Genomic DNA, 11,860 nt, shown 5'->3' with positions numbered 1-11,860 from the left:
CTTCCAGTATGGAGTGTAGGTCTACTTCCAGCTCATTTGCCTCAGTCACTTTATCTCGTTTCTGGACATGTGCAGATATGGTCATCTGCTTCTGTTTTTTTGTCATATTCAGGGGTTATCTGTGGTCTTAATACTTAGATGGGTATGTATTTTGGTATTTTTTATGCTTTCTGATTGCCTCCAGGTAGATGTGATCAGTAAATGGTCTTCCCTTTTCACTCTTCTTCTTAAGAAATTTCAAGATGCCACGGTTGGTTGTTGTGACATAACTTAAGATTTAATTTTCAGCCTATTTCCTTTTTTGTCTGCTTGTCCCACTCCACAATCCCCATTCAGGCCTTTTTTCTAGTTATAAACATTTCAGGGCTGGCTGTGGCCATTTGGTTTTAATTGGAAACTGTCACCTTAAATTTTGAGGAGATCTGTGTGCATGCGTAGTAGAACCCTCTGAGGGTGGGGCTGGGGTGTTCACTAGCTCAGGCACCCCTAAAGTCACCAGAATGGAGGTATGCAGACAGCAAGGGACCAACGAACAGATACCAAAAGAAAAGAAGGTCCACACCTTTATCTCCGCGGCTCTGTCTGACGTCCTTGGCTGCTCCAATCCTTCCCCGCTTGGTCTCACACAAGATGGCGGTTCCTGGAGCAGCTGAGCATCCCGAACCAGAAAGCAATGGATTTCTTGCTTCTGCCACAAACTTCACCAACTGTAAGCCTTCTAACCTTCTAAATATTCCTTTGTATGTGGTTCAGAGTTCTGGGACCCTCCTTGGTCCTGTATTCTGTGTTGTTGCCAGTAGAACTTCTCACTGCACTTCCACTCGATTTGCCATCTTGTTTGTTCCACAGCTTGTTTATTCTTATAGTAGCCAGTCATACTACCATTTTTGTTTTGGATTTTTCCTGATGATTTTTCTTGAAGATGTATCTTCTGTCTCTCTAGCTGTTCCAGGAAGGTTTGCTTGTCCTTTCTAGTGGGGATGTCCCACCTCATAAGGTTCTGGATGGGACTCAGGATTCCACCTAAGGTCCTACACTCTGCAAAGGCTCCACAGGCCTATTTCACTGGGCAAGTTCTAGAACCCCTTTTAGGTATTCCAATTAGTTATAGGCTGAAGACGGGCTTACAAGCTTTCTGTAATCATGTTTCCTGACATTCCTTTCTATCCCTCAAATGTCTAAGGAAAACCAATATTCATAAGACAGTCAGACATCTTAGTATTATTTCCCCTGTTCAAACTATGCCATGATCCCTGTATCACAGAACCCTGTTGTTCCAAGGTTGAGCATGCATCACTGTTTACTTCTGTCCCACTTAGCCTATGCAAACCTGTCTCAGTGTTCCCCTATCTACCTTGTTCTTCCGCCTCCTCCCCTTTCTTGTATTGCCCTCCCCAACATCTGATCTATGATGTTCCTGCCCTTACCCTGTGCTCTACCATCGCCTCCCTCCACCTCTCCCTAAGCCCCCAACCCCAACCCCACCATTGTGGTTACCTTATATTCCATTAACTTTTCCCTCTATGTAAGACGGTCTATTTTATCCTGTAATCTACCTGACCTTCTCACCTTCTGGATTTCTGTTCCTCTTTGTTTACCTTCTTTGACAATGTAATTGGTTTGATCATAGACTGACCTCCCAGATCCTCTGAATTTGTTTTTATAGTTTTAGTCTGTTCTTGACTCTTCCATTTGTCGATTGAGTTCAGGGTGATGCTGCCATGTACATCATTCTCTGGTTGTTGTCTGTTCTTGTTCTCAGTCCACAGAACTACCTTCAGGATGTTTTTCATCACAGGGTGGGTTTTGGCAAAATCCCTTAGGTTCTGTTTATCCTGGAATGTTTTGATTACACCATCATATTTGATTGACAGCTTTGCTGGGTAGAGGATTTTTGGGTGGCAGTTTTTTTCTTTCAGGGCTTTATATATGTATCCCCATTGCCTTCTTGCTTGTATGGTTTCTGTTGAGAAATCCAAATTTAATCTGATTTGCTTGCCTTTATATGTTACACTTCTATTTTCCCTAGCTGCTTTCAGGATTCTGTCCTTATTTTTGATTTTGGAGTACTTCATTATTGTATATCTTGGTGATTGTCTTTTAGAGTCTATCCTTCCTGGGGTTCGTTGAACTTTTTGAATGCTGAACTTTTCACTTTTTAGGATGTTAGGGAAATTTTCTTCTAGAAGCTCTTCAACTGTCTCTTCTGTGGACTTGTGTAATTCTTCCTATTCTGGAATGTCGATAATTCTTAAGTTGTTTCTATTCATGTTGTCCAACATGAATCTTAGACCGTCTTCAGATTTTTTATCTTTTTTTCTGCTTGCTCTTCTATCTTAGTAATAGTGAGAGATTTATCTTCCAGCTTACTAGTTCTGGCTTCCATCTCTTCAATTCTACTTCTTTGCCTTTCTGATATTCTATTATTAATAGTTTGGACCTCTTTCTGTAGGTTTTGAATTGTTTCCAATGCTATATCTATCTGATATGATTGTTCCTGTAGTGCTTTCCTGGCATCTCCCTTATTTTTCTCAACTCCATTGTAAAGTATTTTGATACATTTTATAATCATTTTTCTGAATTCCTTCTCAGGCATTTCCAAAGCCTGCCCGCCTTGCAGTATGGAGTGTTTGTCTACCTCCAGATCATTTGTCTCAGTCACTTTATCTCGTTTCTGGACATTTGCTCATATGGTCATCTGTTTTTGTTTTTTGGGAATATTCAGTAGTTAGCTATGGCCTTAATACTTAGATGGGTGTGTGTTTTGGTATTTTTCATGCTTTCTGATTGCCTCCAGGTAGATGTGATCAGGAGATGGGCTTCCCTTTTCAGTCTTCTACCTGAGAAATTTCCAAATGCCATTGTTGGTCATTATGATGTAATTCAGGATTTAATTTTTGGCCTGTTTCCTGCTCCACAACCACCGTTCAGGCTTTTTTCCTATTGATAAACAGTTCAGGACCAGCTGTGGCTGTTTTGGCACTGCCGTTTGGTTTTAAGTGGAAACTGTCACCTTAAATTTTGAGGAGATCTGTGTGCATGCATAATAAAATCCTCTGGGGTGGGGTGGGGTGTCCACTCACTCAGACACCCCCTCTAGTCACCAGAATGGAGGTGCACAGACAGTGAGAGACCAATGAACAGATAAAAAAAAAAGAAAATCCACACCTTTATCTCCGCGGTTCTGTCAGACATCCATGGCTACTCTAATCCTTCCCCCATTTGGTCTTGCCCAAGATTACCACTCAAGGAGCAGCTGAGTGCCTTGGATTAGAAGGCATTGGATTTCTTGCTTCGGCTACAAATTTTACTGGCTGTAAGCCTTCCAACTTTCTAAATATTCCTTTATATGTGGTTAAGAGTTCTAGAACCATCCCCTGAGCCTGCTTGGTCCAGTATTCTGTGTTGTTGATGATGGAGCGCCTCACAGCACTTCTACCCTCTCCACCAAAAACAAGAACAAAGTAGGAGACCTTTCTCTTGGCAATCTCAAAAGCTACTACACAGTCACAGTGGTCAAGACAGCCTGGTAGTGGTACAATGAAAGACACATAGATCAGTGGAACAGAATTGAGACCCTGAAAGTAAATCCATCCACCTATGGTCAGTTGATCTTCAACAAAGGGCCAAAATACATTAAATGGGGAAGAGATAGTTTCTTCAACAAATGGTGCTAGCAAAATTGGAAATCCTTTTGCAGAAAAATGAAACAAGGCCCATGTCTCATACCATGAACAAAACTGAGCTCAACATGAATTGTTGCTATTGTTGTTAAGTGCCTTCAAGTTGGTTCTGATTCATAACAGCTGGTAAATTTGAGCCACCAATCTTGCTGTTCAAACCAACCTTGCGGTTTAGTGCATTATCCCACAGCACCACACCAGGACTCCTGAATTAAATACCTTAATGAAAAACCTAGAACTATACATACAGATCATAATTGAAAAAAAACACCAACAAAGGACCTCTTAAAAAATAGACACTTACTTGCATCAAAAGAGGAAAAAGAACCCACAGACTGGGAAAAAAGTTTAGGCAATGACTTATCAGACAAAGGACTACTCTCTAAAATTTATAGAACACCTCAACACTTCAACAGGAAGATGACATATAATCCAATTAAAAAATGGGCAGAGGACACAGACATTGCACCAAAGAAGACATTCAGGCAACCAACAACATATGAAGACATGCTTGCGATCATTAGCCATTGTTGTTGTTAAGTGTCATTGAGTCGCTTCCATTCCATAGCGACCCTAGATACGGTTTCCGAGGAGTAGCTGGTGAGCTTGAACCTCCAACCTTGCAGTTCAAACTTCTTTGCAGTCTGGCACATTAACCCACAGTGTCACACCAGGACTCGAGAGATGCAAATTAAAACAACAATGAGAAAACACTTTACTGCACCATTAACAGCAAAGTTCAAGAAAACAGAAAACAACAAATGATGGTGAAGGTGTGGAGAGATGGGGACGCTCCTACATTGCTGATGGGACTGTAAAATGGTACAACCACTGTGAAAAATGGTATGGTGCTTTTTTGAAAAGTTGGAAATAGAAATACTGTATGACCTAGCAATCCCTCTACTTGGTATGTATCTTCAAGAAATAAGATCTGTGACATGACTCGAAAAATGTACACCCATGTTCATTGCTATCACTTGTCTGTCAGTTTGTCACACTATGGTGGCTTGCATGTTGCCGTGATGCTTCAAGCTATGCCACCAGTATTTTAAATGCTGGCAAGCTCATTAACAATCTGCAATATGAAGATGATACAACCTTGATTGCTGAAAGCATAATGAACTTAAAATACATACTGATAAAGATGAAAGACCATAGCCATCTATGTGGGTTGTACCTCAATTAAAAGAAAACAAAAATCCTCATAAGTGGACCAGTAAACATCATGATAAATGGAGAAAAAAGATTGAAGTTGTCAAAGACATGATTTTGCTTGAATCCACCATCAACACTCATGGAAGCAGCAGTCAAGAAATCAAATGACATATTGCATTGAGAAAATCTGCACAAGACTTTTTTCAGGTATTCAGAGCAAAGATGTCAGTTTGAGGACTAAGTGCACCTGACCCAATCCATAGTATTTTCAGTAGCCTCACATGCAAGCTGGACAGTGAATAAGGAAGAAAGTAGAAGAATTGATACATTTGAGTTATGGTAATGGAGGAGAATATTGAAAGTGCCATGGGCTGCCAAAAGAACCAATAGATCCGTTTTGGAAGAAGTGCAGCTAGAGTGCTTCTTGAAGGCCAAGATGGCCAAACTTTGTCCCTCATACTTCAGACATATTGTTAGGAGGGACCAGTCACCGGAGAAGGATTTAGCAAATCCCCCCACAAGGTGGATTGGCCAAGTAGCAGCATTGATGAACTCAAGCGTGGCAACAGTAGTGAGTTTGGTCCAGGATCAGGCAGTGTTTCGTTCTGCTGTGCATAAGTTCATTATGGGTTGGTACCGACTCGGTGGTACCTAACAACCACAATATATGCATCTGGAAGTTGGACAATTAATAAGGAAGTTCATAGGAGAACTGATGTATTTGAGTTATGGTAGTGGAGGAGAGTATTAAAGGTACCATAGACTGTCAGAAGAACAAATAAATAAATCTATACTGGAAAAAGTACAACTAGAATGCTCTTTAGAAGCCAAGGTGACCAGACTTTGTCTCTTATATTTTGGACCTACTATCAGAAGGCACCAGTTCCTGAAGAAGGTCATCATGTTTGGTAAAGTGGAGGGACAGTAAAAAAGAGGGGAAACCCTCAATGAGATATACTGGTACAGTGGCTGCAGCAATGGGTTCAAGCATGGCAGCAATTGTGAAGATGATGCTAGACCAGGTGGTGTTGACATTCTGTTGTGCATAGGGTTGCTATGAGTTGGAACCAATCCGAAAGCACTTAACAACAGCAAATGTTCATTGCAGCACTAATCATAATAGCAAAAAGATGTTGTGAAGTGCTATTGAGTTGGTTCCGACCCATAGCGACCCTGCATAGGGTTTCTGAGGAGCAGCTGGTGAGCTTGAACTGCCGACCTTGATGGAGATAGCCTTAATGCCCATCAACAGATGAATGGTTGAATAAGTTTTGGTATATACATACAACAGAATATTGTTCATTGTTGAAGAATAAAGAGGAGTTTGCAAAAACACTTCACAATGCGGATGAACTCTGGAGGACATTATGCTAAGTGAAATTAGTCAATCACAAAAAGACAAATATTGCTTGAGACTATTATTGTAAAAAGTTAAGAAAGGATTTTCTTGCTAACTGAAACATTTTATGATGGTTACAGAGTGGGTGGTGGTGGGCGGAAGGGAAAAAGAATGCAGTGAGTAGAGGCAAATACTGTAGAAGGAGTGGATTGCAATCTTTGTAATGACATGAAGTGTATAATGTATTAAATGTGGGACTGATGATCTAGTCTGTAAATCTTAACTCAATTCACAGTAAAAAGTTAAAAAAAAAAAGTTAAAAACCAAAACAGAAGGTGCTGTTGACAGTAATGTAGGGGCCATGGCCATGTGAAAGAGTCAGTAGATTTTTTTTTTTTTAAATGATTAATAGTTTGATTTTCTTTTTGAATTGTTATCAGCTTCTATAATTTTAAATTGTATTGTTTTAGTTTCCTATTTTCTCTCATTGTTTTTATTATGGTGAAAATGTACATTGATCTGCCAACACAACTTCCACATTTGCAACTCAGGAACACTGGTTACGTTTTTCACATTATTTCATTATCACTGTTGTCATCTATAACATGCTACCCCCATTGACGTGAACTCAGTGCCCCCCAAACGAAATGCCCCCTACCTCCACCTCCCACTTCTGGTAATCATGAATAATGTCACTTCTGTTTGTTTATCTTATATCAGTGTGATCACATAATATTCACCCTTTTCTGACTGACATTATTTCGCTCAGCATAGTGTTTCAAAGGTTCATCCATCAGGCATGCATTATGCCTTCATTTCTCTTTGTTGTTGTTATTAAGTACCTTGAGTCATTTCTGACTCATAGCGACCCTATGAGTTTCCAAGGAGTGGCTGGTGGGTTTGAACCACCAACCTTGAGGTTAACATTCCAGTGTTTTATCCTATAGCATCACACCAGAACATTTCTCTTTACAGCTGACTAATACTTGTATTCCATTATAAGTATGTACTGCCTTTTGTTTATCCATTAAACCCACTGCAGTTGAGTTAATACTGACTTATAGTGATCCTATAGGAACAGAGTAGAACTACTCCCTAGGGCTTCTGAGGCTGTCACTCTATAGTAGCAAACTACCTCATCTTTCTCCCTTGGAGTAGGTAGTGGGTTTGAACCACCCACTTAGCAATTAGTGGCCCAGTGCTTTAGCTACTCCACTACCAGGCTTCCTTGCTTATTATCATTAGATGGTTTTATTTTGATTTACCCTGTCACCTGAAAGAGCAAATGATTAACTTTCTCTGAGGTACAAACTCATACTCCGTCACTTAAAAGTCACCATTAAGTGTGTGTGTTTGTATTTTCATATATGTCTACCTTGATATGCAAGTATCCCTTATTCCAGGGGTGTCTGGGCTTGAGTTTAGAAAACAAAGACATGGGCGATACATATCCAGGTGGGGAACTGGGCACCATGACCTTATCACCAGCATGGACTTCTACTGCCCAAGGCATTCTCATAGTGGGTAGAGCGTAAGTGCCAGCGGTAGCCCCTGCCCTCGCAGACAGCAGCCTCACAGAGAAAAAGCAGTCCCAGCCTACAGGTTGGAGGTCATGGGTCCCTTCATGTGTCAAGCTGTTCCTGGGATTGGCAAAGCTGATGGCCACTCCAGGGTGTCCAGCCAGGACAGATATGGCCTTGTGTATAGGCTGCCTGTGTCCCGATCTGCTGCCTCCCAGACAGCAGATCTTGGCTTTCTGCCCCTTCCCCAGCTCACTTGGGTGGGCTCTCCCAGGCCTCCGTTGGCAGCACAGAACATGGAAAGATTTCTGAAGGCTCTACACTGGACACTTGGGTTTGATTTCTGTACAGCCACCACCTATGTTGTCAGTGGAGAATTGCATGAGTGGCTCTATGGGTTAATGTGCCAGTGTGGCTCTATGGGTTAATGTGCCAGACTGCAGCACTGTTTGAACTACAAGGTCAGTGGTTCAAGTGCAGCAGTTGCTCCTTGGAAACCTTATACAGGGTCGTTATGGATCGGAACTGACAGCACTTAGCAACAACAACATGATATCGAATGGAGACCTGGTGTGGCGCTGTGGGCTAATGCATCAGACAGCAAAGTCATTTGAACTGCAAGGTCGGTGGTTCAAGCTCACCAGCTGCTCCTTGGAAACCCTATACAGGGTCGCTATGGGTTGGAATTGACTCAATGGCATTTAACAACAACAACAACATGATATTGAATAGGTTTCAGAAGAACTTCCAGACCAATGCAGATTAGGATGAAAGCCTTGGTGATTTCTTCCAACAATCAGCTGGTGAAAACCGTATGGATCACAACTGATCTACAGTTGATCATGGGGCCAGTTCAACAGCATCTAACAACAGCCTAGTGGCACAGGGACCCTGTCTCACTACAGTGCTGGGTGGGCCCAGGGTCCACTGCACCCAGGTTAGGGCTGGAAGATGTCAAGGTCCACATCCTTACTCTGTCAGCAAATTGTATGCAGAATTTTAGGCCCATGATTCTCATAGTGTGGTCCTTGGCCCAGCTTTACTGTTAAGGATGGAAATTGTGCCTTTCAAAAAGAGAGCTTAAGTCCTAATCCTGGGTACCTATGGATGTGACCTTGTTTGGAAATAGGGTCTTTGAAGATTTAATAATTTAACATGAGTTCATACTGAAGTAGGATGGGTCTAATCCAATAGGAGTGGTGTCCTTATAAAAGAGGAGAAGAGAGAGACACACACATACAGAAGGATGAGGGCCATGTGAAGATAAAGGCAGAGATTAGAGTGATCTACAAGCCAGGGAACACCAAGGATTGCTAGCCATCACCAGAATCTTAAGAGTGAGACATGGAACAAATTCTCCCTCAGAGTCTTTAGAAAGAATCAGCATGGCTGATACACTCTGGACTCCTGTCCCCCAGTACTCAGAGATGACCCATTTCTGTTCTCATAAGCTACCAAATTTATGATACTTTTTGGTTGGCAGCCCTAAGAAACAAACACATCTGGGAACTTGTTAGAACTATAGATCATCAGATCTGAAAAAAGGTGACTATCATTTCTTCAATTATTTGTTTTGTCTCCTGCTCTTTCTCCTATCTTTCAGAGATTCCAATTATATATCTATTAGTTTGCTTAAGGTTGTCCTGTACTTCGGTGATGCTTTGTTCATTTTAGATAGTGATGTGTTTCATTTTTAAAGAACAATTTCTTAAGGTAAAATTCACATAACATAAAATTAACCATCCTTGGCAGCTTTGATATTTTCTCCATTTGTCATGATGCTGCTTATTGTATTAGCTCAGTTGTGAGGATTTTTGTTTTCTTTACATTGAGTTGTAATGCATTCTGAAGGCTTCATTAGTATGTGCTTCAAGTCGTCTTCATTTTCAGCAAGCAAGTTTGTGTCATCAGCATATTGCAGGTTGTTAACCTGTCCTGGAGGAAGTACTCCTTAGAAGTGAGGATAGCTAAATTTTGTCTCATATACTTTGGACATATTGATAAGAGAGAACACCCTTGGAGAAGGGCATCATGTTTGGTAAAATAGAGCGTCAACAAAAAAGAGGAAGACCCCTAAATAGATGGTTTGACACTAGCTGCAACAATAGGCTCAAACATAGCAATGATTGGAAGAATGGCACAGGACTGTACACAGGTTCCCTTTGAGTTAGAGCAGACTCAGTAGCACCTAACAACAGCAGCAGCAAAATTATTTTAAAGTGAACAATGCCATTTGGTACATTTTGTCCAACAACTACCTCTATTTAGTTCCAAAGTATTTCCATCACTCAAAAATAAACTCCATGGGTACATCAAGCACTTTCTCCCTAGTCTTCCTCCCTCCATCTCTATGGACTTACCTATTCTGGCTATTTCATATAAATGATATCATATAATATCTGGTTTCCACATTGTATCTGGTTATCCGTGTTGTAGCATGTATTAGTACTTTGTTGCTTTTCTGGCTGAACAAGATTCCATTGTATATGGTAGTGGTAGTGGTGTGCCATGTATTGGTTCCAATTCACAGCGACCCTACATAGGGTTTCCGAGGCTGCAAATCTTTATGGGAACAGAAAACCTTATTTTTCTCTTGTGGAATAGCTGGTAGTTTCGAACTGCTGACCTTGAGGTTAACAGCCCAACTTGTAACCACTATGCAACCAGAGCTCTTTCTGGTATACATATACACCCCCATTTGTTTAATCATTCATCTGTTGAAGGATACGTGAGGAGTTTCTACTTTTTGGCTCTTGTGCATAGTGCTGCTGTGACCATTCATATACATGTGCTTGTTTGCATTCCTGCTTTTAACTTTTAGGGGCAAGTACATAGGAGTCCTGGTGTGGCGCTGTGGGTTAATGTGATGGACTTCAAAGTCGCTTTGAACTGCAAGGTTGGCGGTTTAAGTTCACCAGCTGTTCCTCGGAAACCCTATACAGGGTTGCTATGTTTGGAACTGACTCAATGGCACTTAACAACAACACATAGGAGTAGAATTGCTGGCTCATATGATAATTCTGTTTATTTCTGAAAACACTAAACTGTTTTCCACAACAACTGAACCATTTTATATTCCTGCTAGCAATGTGCAAGGGTCCTAGTTTCTCCTTATCCTCACCTACTGCTTTCTGTTTTATTATTATTATTATAGCCATCCTAGTAGGTGTGAAAGGAGTTCTAGTAATGTAGTTGGTTACGAGTTGGGCTGCTAACCACAAGGTCAGCAGTTCGAATCTACCAGCTGCTCCATGGGAGAAAGATGAGACTTTCTTCTCCTATAAAGATTTACAGCCTCAGAAATCCTATACAGCTTCACTATGACTCGGAACCAACTCCACAGCAAATAACCACCACCAGTAGGTGTGAAATAGTACCTCATTGTGATTTTGATTTTCATTTCTGTAATGATTGAATCTATGTGGGTATAAAGAATTAATGATCCCTGATCATGCAGTGGGTTAAGCCTTGGGTTGCTAACTACAAGGTTGGTGGTTGAAGCTTACCAGCTGCTCCGAGGGAGAAAGATGAGGAAGTCTGTACCCATAAAGACTGACAGCCTCGGAAACCCTATGGAGCAATTTTACTCAGTCCTACAGGGTTGCTGTGGGTTGAGTCAACAGTAGTGTTTATTTTTGTAAATGAGTAAATTTCTTTTACTCATTAAAAACATCTTTTAATGTACTTCCAGTTAATTGTAGATCTTTGGAGAAGTGCCTATTCAAGTACTTGGCTCAGTTTTCACTAGGGCTTCTGGGTCAGAGCGGCATCTCCTCACAGAGCGTGCCTTTCCCCAAGTGACGGGGCCAGGGCGGGGGACCAGACTGGGGTCGGGGCCGTCTGTGGTGGACATTGTTGGTGATGCTGCTGCTGTCGACTGCAGGGCTGGACATGGAGGAAGGGAAGGAAGGCGGGACATGGCTGGGCATCAGCACACGGGGCAAGCTAGCGGCACTCACCAACTACCTGCAGCCTCGACTGGACAAGGATGCCCGGGGCAGAGGTATGTATAGTGGGGCCAGTCAACCTGCAGGTTGGGCTTCTAGGACACTTTTTTTTTTTTTTAATATTTATTGTGAATTATGTGATAGTTTACATGGGAGAACATAAGCTTTACATTTATCTTGTCATATATTGTTTCTTTGCCATGGTTACAATCCCCT

At 41.5% G+C, this 11,860-nt stretch overlaps 1 protein-coding gene across 4 annotated transcripts in view; it reads left to right on the top strand.

Moving 5' to 3' along the window:
* Positions 1–11,860, top strand: part of TANGO2 (transport and golgi organization 2 homolog (Drosophila)) — a 52,555-nt gene that overhangs the window by 22,436 nt on the left and 18,259 nt on the right. For 3 of the 4 annotated variants that reach the window (XM_006875822.1, XM_006875823.1, XM_006875821.1), the window contains exon 3: positions 11,581–11,700. In XM_006875822.1, the coding sequence (XP_006875884.1) occupies positions 11,581–11,700 (120 nt within the window). Of the gene's footprint in view, positions 1–11,580; positions 11,701–11,860 lie in introns of those variants that run through there. The other variant, XM_006875824.1, reaches the window with a different exon arrangement.

Source organism: Chrysochloris asiatica, unplaced genomic scaffold (genome assembly GCF_000296735.1).
Source record: "Chrysochloris asiatica unplaced genomic scaffold, ChrAsi1.0 scaffold00340, whole genome shotgun sequence".
In the NCBI taxonomy this organism is placed as follows: Eukaryota; Metazoa; Chordata; class Mammalia; order Afrosoricida; family Chrysochloridae; genus Chrysochloris; species Chrysochloris asiatica.
This window is presented reverse-complemented; position numbering and strand designations above follow the sequence as displayed.